This window comes from Penicillium citrinum (genome assembly GCF_028827155.1).
Source record: "Penicillium citrinum strain IBT 23319 chromosome Unknown utg000003l:1.0-4596430.0:1.0-4598250.0, whole genome shotgun sequence".
In the NCBI taxonomy this organism is placed as follows: Eukaryota; Fungi; Ascomycota; class Eurotiomycetes; order Eurotiales; family Aspergillaceae; genus Penicillium; species Penicillium citrinum.
The window spans coordinates 3,324,923-3,340,944 of NW_026622688.1; the positions used below are offsets into that span (position 1 = coordinate 3,324,923).

At 48.7% G+C, this 16,022-nt stretch overlaps 5 protein-coding genes across 5 annotated transcripts; 3 read left to right on the forward strand and 2 right to left on the reverse strand.

Annotated features, from left to right (window-relative positions):
* Positions 1 to 517: 517 nt before the first annotated feature.
* N7469_004462 (tubulin-binding prefolding complex subunit YKE2) lies at positions 518 to 1,074 on the reverse strand (the record flags this gene model as incomplete). Its single annotated transcript, XM_056643382.1, has 4 exons — positions 518 to 574; positions 638 to 698; positions 757 to 952; positions 1,017 to 1,074. 4 exons carry the CDS (start codon positions 1,072 to 1,074, stop codon positions 518 to 520), a joined length of 372 nt encoding a protein of 123 aa, XP_056502794.1.
* Positions 1,075 to 1,400: 326 nt separating this feature from the next.
* On the forward strand, positions 1,401 to 2,935 carry N7469_004463 (AAA family ATPase VPS4; the record flags this gene model as incomplete). Its single annotated transcript, XM_056643383.1, has 4 exons — positions 1,401 to 1,699; positions 1,821 to 2,153; positions 2,209 to 2,659; positions 2,714 to 2,935. 4 exons carry the CDS (start codon positions 1,401 to 1,403, stop codon positions 2,933 to 2,935), a joined length of 1,305 nt encoding a protein of 434 aa, XP_056502795.1.
* A 796-nt stretch (positions 2,936 to 3,731) lies between these two features.
* Positions 3,732 to 7,554, reverse strand: N7469_004464 (putative spindle-pole body protein (Pcp1); the record flags this gene model as incomplete). Its single annotated transcript, XM_056643384.1, has 3 exons — positions 3,732 to 3,972; positions 4,035 to 6,877; positions 6,955 to 7,554. The coding sequence occupies 3 exons, from the start codon at positions 7,552 to 7,554 to the stop codon at positions 3,732 to 3,734; spliced, it is 3,684 nt and encodes a 1,227-aa protein (XP_056502796.1).
* Positions 7,555 to 7,830: 276 nt separating this feature from the next.
* Positions 7,831 to 9,788, forward strand: N7469_004465 (putative regulatory factor Sgt1; the record flags this gene model as incomplete). The annotated part of the gene is made up of 3 exons (XM_056643385.1): positions 7,831 to 8,086; positions 8,173 to 8,372; positions 8,430 to 9,788. The coding sequence occupies 3 exons, from the start codon at positions 7,831 to 7,833 to the stop codon at positions 9,786 to 9,788; spliced, it is 1,815 nt and encodes a 604-aa protein (XP_056502797.1).
* Positions 9,789 to 13,782: 3,994 nt separating this feature from the next.
* N7469_004466 (folliculin domain-containing protein) lies at positions 13,783 to 15,323 on the forward strand (the record flags this gene model as incomplete). The annotated part of the gene is made up of 3 exons (XM_056643386.1): positions 13,783 to 13,831; positions 14,142 to 14,915; positions 14,974 to 15,323. The coding sequence occupies 3 exons, from the start codon at positions 13,783 to 13,785 to the stop codon at positions 15,321 to 15,323; spliced, it is 1,173 nt and encodes a 390-aa protein (XP_056502798.1).
* Positions 15,324 to 16,022: the final 699 nt, after the last annotated feature.

Here is a 16,022-nt window from a genome sequence, read left to right on the forward strand (position 1 = left end):
ACGCATCATGGCACCGCAACCTTTGAAGCTTTCAAACATTGAACATTCCACACGATGGCTTCGGGCTGGAATTCAATAGTGTCTTCTACGATCATCGGTGGTTCGGCAAATTTCGCTTCCTACTTGGCATCGAAATCCACTGTCGGATGATTTTCGCGTCCCATCTTGTGATATTTTAGCATAGGTAGTATTAATTAACTGACAACTACCAGTATGCACACTTCAATATTAGCTGTGAAATCAGCAGGTCACGTGGTAACGAATTGCCCTGTCACGGGATGACTACCTCGATCAACAGCGAGGTCATTTACTCCCTAGATCATAAGATATTAAGCATTGGGACGACTGTGGCTCTGTTGCAGCAGAAAGTCCAACGGAGGAACATCGTCCAATCTATACGGACACGCCATAGAGTGTGCATTATCTGATCATGTTGAGTCAAGCCCAGTTGACTGCTACAACAAAGACCGGCTTTTTGTTCGAAAAGAAGCATTCATTTTTAATATAACGTTCAATCTTAGGCTGAAGCAGCGGCAGCCTGCTGCTGCTGAGCCTGGGATTGGATCTGGAGAACCTATTGACAGACATTAGGGTCAGCATGAAAAGATGATATAGCTCGGAAGAAGCCAATCTTTACCTCAGCGCGCTTTTTATCGCCTTGCTCCTCCTTCTCCTTGATTTCTCCTTCAATGCGCTTGCTATTGGTGATGTATTAGTAGAGAATCCGGGCAAAACAGAATGGCTGCCGTAGCTCACATTTCCTTCTCAATGAACTCTAAGCGACCATTCACAGCCATGGTGGCTTCGGTCTTGTCCTGCTTCAATAGCACCGGTCCGACAAGCTTGTAGATCTTCGCTTCGTCATCAAGTTGAGCAAATTCGCTCTGCACGCCCTGGTTTTCCTGTTGCTGGGATTCGAGCTTTTGGCGGGCATCGACCAGCCCCTCGAGCTCTGTAGAAAAAACCAGTTAGCGATCATCTGAGATAACAATGTGCCTTTAAATATAACAACATACCGGTCTGCAGCTGCTGGAACTCGTCCGAAAGTGCCTGAAGCTGTTTCTGGGCGTCCATGGCGGCGGGTTGGCGGGGAGGTGGCAGAGGAGAGAAAGCCCGGCGGATCGACACTTCTGCCCGCCCGACGTCGTCTTCCTCTTTCTTTCCCCTCCAATTCCAATCATCCACACTTCCCGCAGACACGCCCGTGATTTGTACATCTTCGTCCTATTTTTGAACTAGCCACCTAGCTCTCCTCTCATCAGCTGCTGCCTTTCGTTAAGCCTCTGCCTGCGCCCGCCTCCACCCCCCTGCTTCATCTCCTCTCCCCGCTTTATCGCTCCGCGGTCGACTTGCCACTACTCCGAGACGTGTGATCAGAGTCATTATCTGCACCCGCCAACATGAGTAACACGGATTTTCTAGGGCGCGCAATTGACACGGTCAAGAAGGCGATCGAAAATGACAATGAGGGCGAGTATGAGAAGGCCTATCAGCTATACTACTCCGCATTAGAGTTGTTTATGCTAGCTCTCAAATGGGAGAAGAACCCTCGGTCGAAGGAGATGATCCGGGCGAAAACCGGCGAATATATGGATCGCGCTGAAAAGCTGAAGAATCATCTTGCTTCAGCAGAAAATGGAAAAAAGCCAAGTGCGGTAGGCGCCAATGGCAAGGTGTCGCAAGGAAGTGGGAAGGGCGAGTATGTTCTCTATTTTCCCCCATAAACAGCCATATCTGGGGAATGTTCGATATTCCATTGGTTCTGGCTCAATGAGAGTATTGATATGCTGGTGTTGCAGTGCTGACAGATGGCTCTACAGGAAGGATGACGATAATGGCGAAGACGCGGACTCGAAAAAGCTTCGCTCAGCGCTCCAAGGAGCAATTTTATCAGACAAGCCTAATGTTAAATGGGAGGATGTCGCTGGCTTGGAGAGCGCAAAAGAGGCACTGAAAGAAGCCGTTATTCTTCCGATCAAATTTCCACATCTTTTTACTGGCAAGCGACAACCTTGGAAGGGTATCTTGCTCTATGGCCCTCCAGGTACCGGTAAATCGTACCTTGCTAAGGCTGTTGCGACGGAGGCAAACAGTACATTCTTCAGCGTGAGTAGCAGTGACTTGGTGTCGAAGTGGATGGGTGAGAGTGAAAGGTAAGTAGAAGTGTCACCTTTACGCATGAAACACACCTCTGACAGAGCTCCTTAGACTTGTCAAGCAGCTCTTCAATATGGCGCGTGAGAACAAACCTGCCATCATCTTTATTGACGAGGTTGATGCGTTGTGCGGACCTCGTGGTGAGGGCGAATCCGAGGCGTCGCGACGTATCAAGACCGAATTGTTAGTTCAGATGGATGGTGTAGGGAAAGACTCTAAGGGAGTTTTGATTCTAGGCGCTACCAATATCCCCTGGCAATTGGATGCCGCTATTCGCCGACGATTCCAGCGCAGAGTTCACATCAGTCTGCCTGATATCAACGCACGGATGAAGATGTTCATGCTGGCCGTGGGCTCCACACCGTGTCAGATGACACAGGCAGACTACAAGCAACTAGCTGAGATGAGTGAGGGCTACTCTGGTAGCGATATCAGTATTGCTGTACAGGATGCTTTGATGCAACCAATTCGCAAGATTCAAACTGCGACTCACTATAAAAAGGTTCGTCTTCTTCCGTATCTAGCATCTGATTTCTCAATAACAATTCCGCTTCAGGTCACTTTCGAAGGTGAGGAGAAACTCACTCCATGCTCACCCGGCGATTCTGGTGCAATGGAGATGACCTGGCTTAGTGTGGATGCTGAGCAGCTTCTCGAGCCCCCACTCGTCCTGAAGGACTTCATCAAGGCTGTACGGAATTCCCGGCCGACAGTCAGTCAAGAAGATCTCTCAAGAAACTCAGAGTGGACCAAGGAGTTTGGTAGCGAGGGAGCGTAAGCATCTCGAGAGGCAGATGGAACTACGTTCCATATTCATCACAATCATCCCATTTTCATTCCCATTACAGCGCACCATTCACGACACTATGCACCATTTATCTAGTCAAATACTAAAGGGGGTCAGCCTTGGATTAGACCGTGTCTTAGCTATATGCGGGCTTGGGATTTCGTGTCTTTGAAGGATCTGGTGTTCAGAAGCGTTTTGTTTATTGATTTCGTGTACTTTGACAACGGCGAGGCGTTCACCGAGCAAATATCATATTGAATTATTCTGGCGGATTCTCGTCATCAGAAGGGCAAAAAAAGCCACATACTTGACTTTGCTTGCTTCATTCAATCCTGTGTTCGTACATGGGGTAAAGTAGTAGTCAAATGACTGTTTTTTGAGTTTTATTACTGACTAGTTTGTACCTAGATGGTCCTAAATGCCCTCGAGCAGACAAGCATAATAATGGTAGGGCATTTTATTCACTGATATTGAAAAAAAGTATCAAATTCAATTCTTATCGACGTTACACAACCTGATATTGACATGATTATCATCCATCCCACGCCACCACGCCGGTCGTTATGCTCAAACAATGCCAAATAGCCAAATGGAAAAGACGGGTGATTCTTCCAACGCCCTGTGCTAGAAAGAAAGAAACTGAACAGACAAAAGGGAAGATGTGTACAAACAAGACATGTAGGGGAATCTCTTGTGGCAGAATGGGAGACGCTAGGAAGCACAAAAAGTTCACAAATTTGCCTGTAAAAACAAGACGAAAGAAGAGCAGCAGGTCAGCGCAAGATTACTACTGGTCCAGCAGGCTCCGGTGCGAGCCCTCGCGACGCTTTAGCATCTCGCTCTTGGCTCGCTTCAGGCCTTCGCCGATCTTCTTAGTTCGTCGCCAATCCTGGCCCATCCGCTGCATGCGAACAGCAGCCACGACCATAGAGACGGCTGATCGGAATTTGCTGCGAGGAGTTCGGGCAGGGTTGCGGTCGCCGGCTTGAACGCCCATCTCGGAGATCATGCGAAGATCGGCTTCGTTGCTAGAGTGTTTCGATTCATGTTAGCTAGCTTTTCATGTTTGGAAAGGAAGGGGTATACGAACCATGCTACACGAACGCGCTCGCCAAGTTCCATCAGACCCTTGCTCCAAGCCAGGTCGCGGCGGAATTTTTCCTCTCGGTGTAATCTTGCACGGAGCCAAACGATTTCTTTGCCTAAGCCCCGGATTTCTTTCTCGTGCTTGGTCTTGTTAGTCGATTTTCCAAGGGCAACCTTCTCCAAAGCTTCGTCATAACGCTGCTGGAGCGTCTCCAGGTCCTTGGATACCGTTTCAGCTTTACGAACACAGTATGCGCGTTCTTCGCGAATACGACGAAGCTGGGTCTTGAGATCATTTAGGCGGGAATCACGCTCCGAGACCTTCAAGGCTAGAGATTCGGCTTCGAGGGTTGACGACTTGAGTAATTCATGCAAATCTTTCTGATCCTCCTCCCTCATGGCCGCACGCTCCAGGTCTCTATTCTTGGACTTGATTTCTTTCAGAGACCGATGGGCATCCGAAAGCTGCTTCCGCAGGCTTCGCAATTCATCGTGAAGCTTATTGGATGGCGAATTTTGTTGAGAATTCGAGTCAAACTTGTTCATAAGAGCATCATGGAGCTCCCTTTCCAGATCAGCAACTCTGGACTTCAAGGCGCGCGAAGAGGCTTTCGAATCAGCCTCCCTCTGCAAGATGTTCTTCTCCCGCAAACGAGCTTCTTCAAGACTGTGCCGGAGCAGAGACAAATCGCCGTGGGCTGTTGAATGCTCATGTTCCATTGGAGGCTGGTTTTCAATAATGGTTTCGAGCTCTTGGATGCGTCTCTCAAGCCGCTGAACTTTTGTCTTGGTCGTCGCCAATTCTCGGTCCCGATTCCCAGAGCCTGCAAGAAGTTTGTCCTGAAGACGGTCAATCTCTGCCGAAAGACGGCCCTCTTCCGCTGCGGCACGTTCGATTTCGGAGCCCAGTTGCTTTTCAAGTGTATCCTTGGCCTCAAGAAGGGATGACTTGTCATCTCTCAGCCGTTTCAATTCACTCTCAAGTCTTGTCGAGTTTCTTCGGAGTTCAAGCTTTTCACGGTCGAATCGAATGGTATCGTCAGGGTTGCCAGCTTTTTCAAGTTGAGCCTGGAGTTCGCTGCGCTCAGCTTCAATTTCAGCCACAGTAGTACGCAAGTCATGCATCTCGACGTGAGCATTGGCAAGCTGGTCCCGAAGGGTCTGTCTGTCGGCGATTGCTTTTTGTAGTTGGTTCTCTACATCCGATGAACCCTTCTGAAGCCGACCCTTGGCGTATTCTTGTTCATCTGCAAGGCTCGATTGCAATACCACAACTTCGTCCTCCAAGGCTTGCAATTTTTCCTTGAGAGACTGTTCTTCGCGTCGCGAGATACGAAGCTCTTCACGTACGGTTAAAAGATCACTGCGTTGTTCATCGATTATGTGTCGCTTCTGAGCAAGATCGTTATCAAGCTCCTTGACCTGACGAGCCAGGACAGCTTCTTCTTGCGTGTGGCGTTGTTTTTCACTGTCGATGGCTTCTTGGAGCTTGAATTCTTTCCCAGAGAGCGTATGTTCCGTTTGTTGTAATCTTTCAACTGTGCGCTTATATCCCATGGCTTGTTCCTCAGCCCGATCTTTCTGCGATTGTAGCGTCCGTTTCGTGCTTTCCCATCTGTCTTGCTCGAGAGCAAAATGACCTTCCTTGTCCTCAATTTCGTGCTGAAGCGCTTCAATCTCATCTTGCAATCGATCAACTTCAACTTTTTGTTGCCAGCGGATGTTCTGCGTGTCTTGGGCCCGATTCGTTGCTTCTTCAACGGCTGATTGGAGTTCGCGAATTCTTGACTGTGCTCGAGAAAGCTCGGTTTGCAAGCCTCCTGATTCATCAGTCAGTGCATGATGCCGAGTCTGGAGAAGCTCCTTCTCCTCGCTCCGGCGTTGAACTTCTTCGCGAGCCTCCTGTAAGCGAGCAGATAATCTTTCAACTTCTTGTTGAGCCAAATCACGTTCGCGTCTTGTTGCATCGAGATCTTCCCCTAGCTTTCCAGCATTGCTCTTCAAGTCCTGCTGAATTTCATCGCATCGCTGCTCGAGCCGAGAGACCGTATGAGATTTTCTCTCAACTTCCGTTACGAGATCTTGCTTCTCTTTGCTGAGCTGCCGCACCTCCTCCTCAAGCTTTTCGGCTCTCTCCTCTAATTGACGACTGAAGCCCTTTGTCATGACGGATTTGTTCGACATCTCATCTTGTAGCTCGCGGAGATCCTCTTCGGCACGGTCTTTTTCATCGATAGCCTGTCTAGCAGACTCATTTGCTTCTTGAGAGTCTGACTTAGCTTTGTCGAGACTTTCCTGAAGCTCTTCAATCTGCTCCTTGGCACGATCAAGCTCAGCCTGAAGTTCTGCGGCTGCATCTCCATCCTGTCTCTTTTCTCGCAATTCTTCCAGTTCTTCGTCACGTTCGTCAATGGCTCGTTCTTTCTCTCGGACTATTGCCTCGAGGTCTTCGACTTCGTCTCGTAACTTTTCTGCTTCTTGGGATTTCTCGTCCTTGGACAATCGGAGTTCTTCTCGAAGCTCTCGGATTTCATTGTCTCTGGAATCGATCTCCTCCCGCATAGCATCCATTTCACGCTGAACCTCTTCGTCGGTGTGTTTCCTCCGGGATCGCTCTTTCATTTCCACGAGTTGTTGACGATAATCCTCCAAGTCACGTTCTGCCTGTAACAAGTTCTTTTTGTATCGAGAAATGTCGCGTTGCATAGTCAATCGTGCGACTTTGAGTTCCGTGTTCTCCTTAAGAGCTAGCGTGTTGAACTCTGGTCCGGCCTTTTCGATTTGCTCCTCGAGGTAGTGAATCTTGAGCTTGAGGTTCCAATTATCTTTATCAAGCCTATCGATGATCTGGGCAATAATTAGCAGCTATCTTCCCACGAAAAATCATATGCTGAGCAGGGGGCAGGGACTGTGGGTGTTCATACCCGCTCTTGCTCTTTAAGTGTCATATTCTGACCGTCACCCAGTATACCTTTGCTGTCGCGTCCCGTGAGGCCGGGCAACGGAGTACTTTGTGCGCTACTGCTCGCGACTTGGGGAACCGGCGTTGGATCATCACCCGTCATATCCTCCTCGTATATATCCGACATATCCATGTTAGGAAGTCCAGGGGTATGGGCGCTGCCGCGATTGTTGTCCCGCATATAACCTGGGGTCCTCGGATCGTCCGTTCCTCGTGCCGTCGACACATTTCTCATGAAATTATTCTTTGTCGCGCTCTTCATCAAAGGTGTAAACTCCCCTCTAGCGGGTGCTGTAGTTGGCAGGTGCCTCAACGCGCTTCTGGTCGATCGCGGTGCGGTAGTTGCACGCGGGGTGCCGACTTTGGAGGTCCCCGATGTACGCCTTCGTCCATCACCAAAGCCTTTGATCACATCGTTATCCTTGGAAGGCGTGTGGAATGAGTTTTCGACCGAGTCCAAAGCCGATAGATGCGTCCGCCCCGCGCTTCGAAACCCGTTGGTCAAGTAAGTCGCGTTTCCGTCGATTTCCGTGCGCGGCGTGTCGATGTAAGGGAACGCCATTGTGACAAGATCGCGCGTAGTTGTGGTATAACCATTCAAAACGCGATCATTTCCATCTAAATTCGTCGATATCAGAGGTGAATGGTTGGGACCAGACGTGTTTTTGGGCGAGAGTTGCGATGGGCGAAGCGTCACTGTTGATGTCTAGCCTGATCAGGACTAGTGTGCAGGCCACAAGTGGGTCGCTCCTTCCGCCTTTTTTTTTTAGGTGATTTCGCGGAAAGAATGCGATGCGGTCATGCGGTGAAGAAGCATCCTCGTTGCCACAACGCAAAGATGACAACTGAAGAAGATATTGCGTGGTTCAAATCCACATTTCGACCTATTCCTAAGCCAGAGTTGCCCGATGACTCGGTTGAATACTTCGTTTATCACCTCCCCACCCCCGCCCCCGCCGTTATCGATGATGCTGCCGAGACTAGAGCACGGTTACTGCAGGTTCAGCGCACTGCTGCCGACTTGACAAAGGAGCTCTTAAAGGACTACATTTGGCAGCGTGAGAGCTTCCGCTTGGAAATTAAAAAGGATGATGGTATGTTTATCCGGTATAAATGGTCAATTGTCACTAGCATCGCGTGATAAGTGCTAATCTCGAATCAATATATATCTCAACCACAGGCATCACATCACTGCATGGTCGCACAAACTACGGAGACTCTATCGAAGACGAATGGGTCATAGTCTATATTCTTCGCGAATTAAGTAAACGCCATTCCGATATCTGGATCAAGGTCACAGATAGCGATGGCGAGTTCCTACTTATTGAGGCTGCGGGACAGCTACCCTCGTGGCTCGAGCCTGAGGTTGCGGATAACAGGGTATGTCTTGACCGATGGAGGCTTGCAGGGACTCTATGCTAATGAATCGCATCTAAGGTTTGGATACACCAAGGAGAACTCAGGATCATCAAACCCAAGAAAGATACTGACAGAAAGGTCACCGAGAAACTTTCTTTCTTGGATGCCAAAAAGATCGTCCAGGAAGAGCCAGCTCGTCTCATGAAGTCACCCATGATTCAAGAGGAGGCCTTCTATCGACTGCGCAACTATCCAAAACAGATTGCGGAAAACCTCCACTCTGCGGTTCTTACAATACCTCGTAAGGTAGCATTTCTTTTACATCAAAAGCCGGCATATATATCTCCGGCAGTGGAGGCCTTCTATTTACGCGATCCTATTGCTCTTCGACCACTTCGTGCGAAAGACTCTTCCAATTTGACGTTCAAACCAGATGACATGGTAACAGTGAGCGTTCGATTTACACGAGTCGGGTATGCTCAGCTGAAAAGCCAGGAATTTCCGGTACCGAGCAGCTGGGCAGGTAAATTGCCACCCAGGGAAGATGAAAAAGCATATAATCGAGCTGAAGGTGGAATGAAGCTTGCTTGCGGCTTTGAAATGCTATTTTCTGATCCCCATCATCAAGACAAGCCCGCCGTGCGTGAAATGAAATTGTTGCTGGAGGATATCGAGACCGGCGATGAGACCCTGCCTACTGACCAGGAAATCAACCAAAACTGGGATAAGCGCGAGGATGATGAAAAATGGATGGATATCAGTTTCGAGGATCTGGATCGGGAACTGAAGGGCAAAGGGAAAGAGAAGGAGACCACGGGTGGTAATTTCGGTGATGCAGGCGCCCAAGAAAACCTTCAGCGGATCGTGGCCCGGTTCGAAGAATTCTTGAACGATAATTCAGCTGGTTTCGACGGAGCCGATTTCATCGATGATTTCAATTCCGACTCCGAATTTGACGATGATGAGGACGAAGAGCTCAGCGATGAGGAAGAAGACAAGGAAGCTTCATTCAACGAAGAAGAATTTGCTAGAATGATGAAGGAGATGATGGGAATGCCCTCTGGCTCAGGCCAGGGCCCATCTCTCGAAACACCTCTACGAAACCGAGTTCAAGATCTTGAGACGGATGAGGAGGAGGATGATACAGAACAGATCCATGAGTTGTCCCGCCAGATGGAGGCCGAGCTTAAAGGGACCGGGATTCTCGACCTTAATCGGAAGCAGCAGCAGAAATTGGCCGCCGAAGCTACATCTACAAACCAAACCGGAGAACCTTCAAACGCGGGCGCGGAGGAAGGAGATGAGGATGACAATGTCAATATCAATCTAGCCAAGAATTTGCTAGAGGCTTTACAAGGACAGGCGGGAACAGCGGGACCCGCGGGTAACATGCTGTCCATGTTGAACTTGCGGATGCCTCAGGACGATCGACACTGAGTACTGAAATCAGTACCTTTCCTCAGAAATTCCATTTACGTTGCCAACAGGTGTAAACACACGGCTGAGTGCATTTCTTGGTCATGTTTGCTCTTCGGCGCTTTCCATGTCCGAAAATCAAGCTATATATCTGACTTGCTGCTACGCGGTGTGATACTTTTGAAACCTGCGCCCCAGTTGGCGCCGCCAGGACGGTCGGCCAAATGAGGACGGAGAGGCACGCGATCAAAGGATTATGAGACATGACCCAAACGATCTCCTTTTCCCACCCATCCACCCTTGTTTTCGGGGTAGGAACATGCGAACCGCGCGTGACTCGAAGACGAGCTGCAGTTGACATTGAAATGCATACAATGTACGGTGTACATACATACGTCCATCGCTGAGCCGCTTATAGCGATCTGCAGCGGAGATCCATGATCGGGTCCTCCGTGGCTTTGTTTTCCTCTTTCTATTTCCACTTACTTTACTTTTCTTCATCAAGTGGCGAAATGATCTGCCTTCCAGATCGGGTATGCCAAGCTCAGGTACACACCACTCCGACGGTTCGAACTTACCGTTTGGAAAGTCCACTCAACGTCCCCAAGCGTAGATTGAACTTGACATGGGATCCACGAACCCACGGGAATATCCACGGGGAACCCACCCGGTGTGCCTGCAAGAGTAGGTCAGTCGAAAAGAGTTTCCCCTTGGAGGACCCACGCTCCACCCTCGATATTCGCGCAGCGGCCCTCTTCGTTCCACGCGAGGAATTTTTGGTTGGGCGTCGAAATCTATGTACAGTACATACGTATATCAACCTACAACAGCAGTCATTTAACAGAAAGCAAATATTGTTGTTACAGAGAACAAAAAAAATGAGTCAGACAAGCTGAATGTAGTATGTACATATGTACGTAACTCCACGCTGTGCTGCGGAGTGGAAGATGTCCGGAATCACACGCAGTGGAATTGCGTGGACCAAAGCTGTGAGACATGCGACCTTACTGCTTTAGCGCCACGTGGAATTGAGCGATCTAGAAACGTAAACAGACATAGGCTATGGGCTACGTACCTACGCTATGTATTTACCAAGATAATCTTCTGATTAAGGCCGGGGTCTTGCAGAGCCGAGGATCTACCATACTGCCGGGCGAATATTGTGATGATCCACGATTCCTAAGTAGGCAAGTCGCCGTTTGGGATAGCCGAGGTACATACATAGTACTACTCTATGTACATACACAGTTAGTGACGACGACGTGAGTAGGAACTATACACATGCAGTAACAATCAGAAAAGGAATGAAGATATTCAATGGTTTAAGAAGGATGTTCCCGAGGTCCAACCGGAGGACTCCATATAGAGCAGGTGGGCTCTGTGTACCGTACTATGTAACTAGTACATAGTAACTACAGTACATATGTATGTATAGAACTGAAGCTGGCAATTGTAATCTCACACTACTCCATAGTAGATGTAACTAGACTCCTCTGTGCATACATACTAACTAAGTAAGTAACTAACCATGTGGTGTAGTTATTCAGGTCAGCCACCGGCCCCATCCGTGCCAAACGGCATTATTAATATCGACGAGCCTAGGTGGGCTCGACCCGAGTTCCGTCATGATTTACTCCGTATGTACATCCGTAGTCAGGACTGCTCCATACTGTACAGTAGTAAACAGAAGGTTTTGAAGTGGAAACATCTCATACGGGTCATCTCATACGGGTCAGATCAATCGGGCATCACAAAAAGAAATACAAATTAAAATTGAAATAGTGTCAAAAGTCGGGCTCCATTGGACCGTTAAGAGACAAAGTCCCTAGGCGGTCCGAATCCATGGGTGGGTGGCCGCTTCTGCAGCCATTCTACATTGCGTAGCCACTCAGCAGGATCCGAGTAAGCCCATTAAATCCCTCAAAATGGAGACACCTCTGCCGTCAGTATTCCTCTTCTCCGGAGTATACATGGAGGCGTCGAAAGTATCCAATAGGTGCATCGTGGACGGAGTTGAACGAGAGCTATTCTGAATACTCCGGCGGGACGGTTACTCCAGTCGGGTGCGGGTTGCGGGTGGACGGAAGAGTGCTGTTCCCCTTCATTTCCGGCGTCTTACTGTACATAGTATGTATACCCAGAAAGATATGAATTGTTAGAGATTGAAAAATGGATTAAATATGTGAATCTGTGCTATGTATACTATGATAGGTGGGAGAATTGGGGTTAACAGGGATGATGAACAGGTTTGGACAATAAAAACTACGGTGTATCAAATGTAGTTGGGGGCTGTCCTTGCTCGCGACAGGTTTTGATCAAAGATATGATTCAAGGGCACTTAGCTCCGTGCCGTTCGTGCAGTAGTATTTCCCCTCTCTTCCCCCCAGTTGCCACGCGGAGGATCAGGATGGTCCTTTGGAGTATATATGGAAGTTACCGAACACATCAAAGTCATGACGAAAGGAAATGAATCTTGGATACTTTTCCCCTCTCCAATGGGTTCAACGGCGACAGCCTTGTCGGGAGACAGAAGAAGGAGGAGGAGGAGGAGGAGGGGCGACAATACGAGGATGAGAGAGATCCTGCAGAAGAGATGCATTAGCTACACACTCCGTACTCCGTCCACGTACCCGACACTTCGGATCGACTGCCAGGCTAGGGGTTCTGGAAGGCAGATGGATTGGGTCGACACGACGATCGGTTCACGATCGTCCGTAACCGAGGGACCGTTTCTCCGGTAGGGTGGAGGAAATTCAAGTCGCGGAGATAAACAGTTTGTACATCGAAAGGGGGAAGTTCTTGATCACTTTTGAGGCAAACTAGGGTGGGAAATTCATGATCGGAAATTGTACAAAAGTAAGTTGATTAAATGAAGCGTCGAATTTGGGTTCAGCCTGCTCGGCTTAGAGTTTTGTCGGAGTCGATGGATGACATTTCCCGTTGAGCACAGCAAATCGGAGAAGGGGGAATGCGCCCTCGCTGACGATGAAAGCAGTGTTCAACCCCCGATGTTGCAGAGAAGAGTGTAGGTAAAGTAGCAGAGTATGTAGTAGAGTAGCAAAGGAGTAAAAACGGCAGAAAATAATTACATATTTTCTGATAATTTTATATTTTGATTTTTTTTTATTGTTGTGATCAAATTACTCCATGTGATGAATATATGAAACTACTAGCAACTACGGAGGATTTACCGAGGAGAACAGCCCTGCCGAAGTAATAAATAATAAATGAGAAAATCCCAAAAAATAAAATAAAATGAAAAGACATTGCTGTAATTAAATAAAAAACAAAACATACTGTGATTTGGATATACATATGTAGAAATGGAAAAAAGGACTTAAGAACCCCTAGTTGATAGATCGCAAGTATGCCGGGTTTTCCTTCCGACATTCCCCCCGACTGCTTGCGGCCATCGACGCGCGCGGCCCCTTCGACTGGATTGGGCCACCATTTGGGAATATACTAGAGTCGGGCCGATACTTGGTTCACATGTAAAGCAGGGGATAGAAGAGAATGGAATTGGAATGTGTAGTATCACTTCAGCATCCAATATACTGTACACAGTACAACAGTAGTTATAGTTAGCTAGAACTAGTTACCTAGTAATAAGTTGTACTTTGTATACAGAGTATAAAAAAGTCTGTAAAGTAATCGGAAAAGCCTCAGTGGGCGTGGTGGAGCAATTGGATGCTTCCATGGGCCTTCCATTCGTCTCAGAAAGGGAGGCTGTCGCGCGAGGGTCCACTCCGGTCGAAGACCGAAACAAGAACTTTTTTCCTTCTGGGTTCATCCTTGGGCCGTGGCAAAAAGCGATGGGTCTTTCATCCCCCCGATTTATCCCTACGCCCTAGTGTATGTACTGGACTCCGTAGTTACTGTAAGTACTAACTAATCTGCTCCCCATCTAGTCTTCCACTCTCCGCCCCGGCCGTTCCTTTTTATATGCATCTTGCCCGCCCTTTCTTCTCTCCAGGAACCTGGTCTGTGGATCCGCGCATACCACGCCAATCGCAGCATGCTCCATCATGACGGCCTGAACTGTGTGTTGCTGCCGATGCTGCTGCGTGAGACGTTGTGATCTTCCCTGCCATGGATTTCATTGTAAGTACATCCCTCTCGTACTTTCTTCATATACACTCTACAACTCCCCTTGACGATCATGTTATCCATTGGCCCTCCCTTCTCGCCTCTCTTTCGTTGTTCTTCCTCTGACAAATGACTTCCATACAGCTGTCCCTGACGCACTTCTGCGAAGTGCATGGTCCTACTTCCATTATCTGCTCGCAGGTCGTCCCTTTTTCCTGCACTCAATGCCATCCCGATTATGAAGCCTCCACTTCTACCTCCTCTTCCCTCGTCAATCTACTTCCCCAGAACCCGCCAATACGACCGAGTCAACTGAAACAAAGTCACCCAAGATCGAAGATCATCCGTACTTCTTGCGATCACAGCAACCCACTACTCCCGAAGATCGTTCAAACCGGGCTACTGGTGGTAGTGCTGGTGCAGATGGCGATACATGCGCCAGCTGCAGCTTGTCTCTCCCAGAAGATGTAAGCAAGCAGTTACCTACGGGAACTCCCGGGAATCGCGATAGCAAGAGTAGCAGCAGTCCCGTTCTGCGCTCGCGCGAGGTCGTCTATTCCTGCGGCAATAGTCATTCCGACTTGGATGACGACACCACCGATTCTCACTCTCACTCTCATGCCTCTCCTCCGGAATCTCTACACTCTTCCTCCGTCGCATCTGATGCATCATGTCATACTCATATTCTCACCTATCTATCACTTCGCGGGCCTCCGAACCCCGCAGACTATGCGCTTTTGCGCCGCTCCTCAATCCGTACTTTGAGCTGTGAGCTTTTACCCCGCGGCCTCTCCTCTGGTCCCTTGTGCTTTGGCGATTCGGTCGCCGGATACACAATCGCATACATCTTTCGCCTCCCCGACCCGATGGCGCGCGGAAAGCGACGCAGTTATGCTTTAGTCGCGTTGGCTGGAAAGGATGCCGGAAGAGCATTCCGGGCCTGTCCCATTATCTGGCGCGCATTTGGTCGGATTGCATCCAGCATTGTGAGTGCTGCTGAGCGTTTCCAGGAGGAAGAGAAGCGGCGTGAGGAGCAGACCAAATCTTCAAACAAGGCCGCGGGTAGACAATACCCCCCCAGTCTCCTCTTTCCTTACAGGACGTGCTATGGACCCGACAGGTAGCCCGCGACGCCTGGGCCAGATTCGTGCGCGCAATCTCGCAGAGATTGTTGGCAATGAATACATCTTTACAGAACTTCATGCTCACTTTGTTGCCTTGCTACAGCAGCTTGGCTCAATGTTTGGCGGCGTCCCCATCTCCGACGAACGCTTTGTCTGCAGTACTGTAGGAGATCAGGAGACTGCTGGCACTGACCAGCCCGTCCTCGTTTCTACCAGTGCAGAGCATGCAAAGAAACATCCTTCTTCGTCCAATTACGATGGCAATGACCTTGAGATTGGCAAGATCAGTCTCACTTCCGGCCCTCAGCCGATTCCTATCAACACCCGCCGGTCCGTTGTGGCCTGAAGCATCACTTCCGTCTTTTCCTCCGCACCTCCGTTCGAGATACCCCGGTTGCTTTGGTTTCTACGAGGCATGTTCCCTTTCGCCTCGACATGATCGTTTTTGGAACAGTTCAATTTGTTCCCTTCTCTTGTGCTTACAAGCGACGCTATCACATGATGGCCTGACTCGTCTTGCATAAATCAGCTTTGATTCTTCTACCTTTGCTTGTCCATTTTCGCATAATGATTATTTGGGTATAGACTATGGCGTCTCACAGACAAGGATATCGGAGTTTTTCTTTTTTTTTCCTTGGGATTTTTTGATGTTGCTTCTCGTCTTATTTTTGTCTTTTTCTTTTCTGGCCTTTTCTTTCTTTCTTGGATGTCATACGCCCATCTCTCTTCTTCCTTTAGAGAGGACTGAAATCCTGCCATACTTCTGGTTTGGCAACTGTCTTACTCTCAGGCGTTCACTCGCACTGACTTATGACTGACTGTATTGATGATTTGCTACGAGGCATTCAAGACACATGTATTCTATGTACTATCCGAACACGAACCACCGCGAAGCCCGAAATGGCTTGTACAAGCTCTTCTGATTTCGAATTACCCTTCCATCATCCCATTGTAAAAGTTTTGAATAGCGTAATTATGTATAATACTGCCCAGTTCGATTATGAATATCGCCAGTACTGTATACTTAGGAAGATGTAGTGCCGGG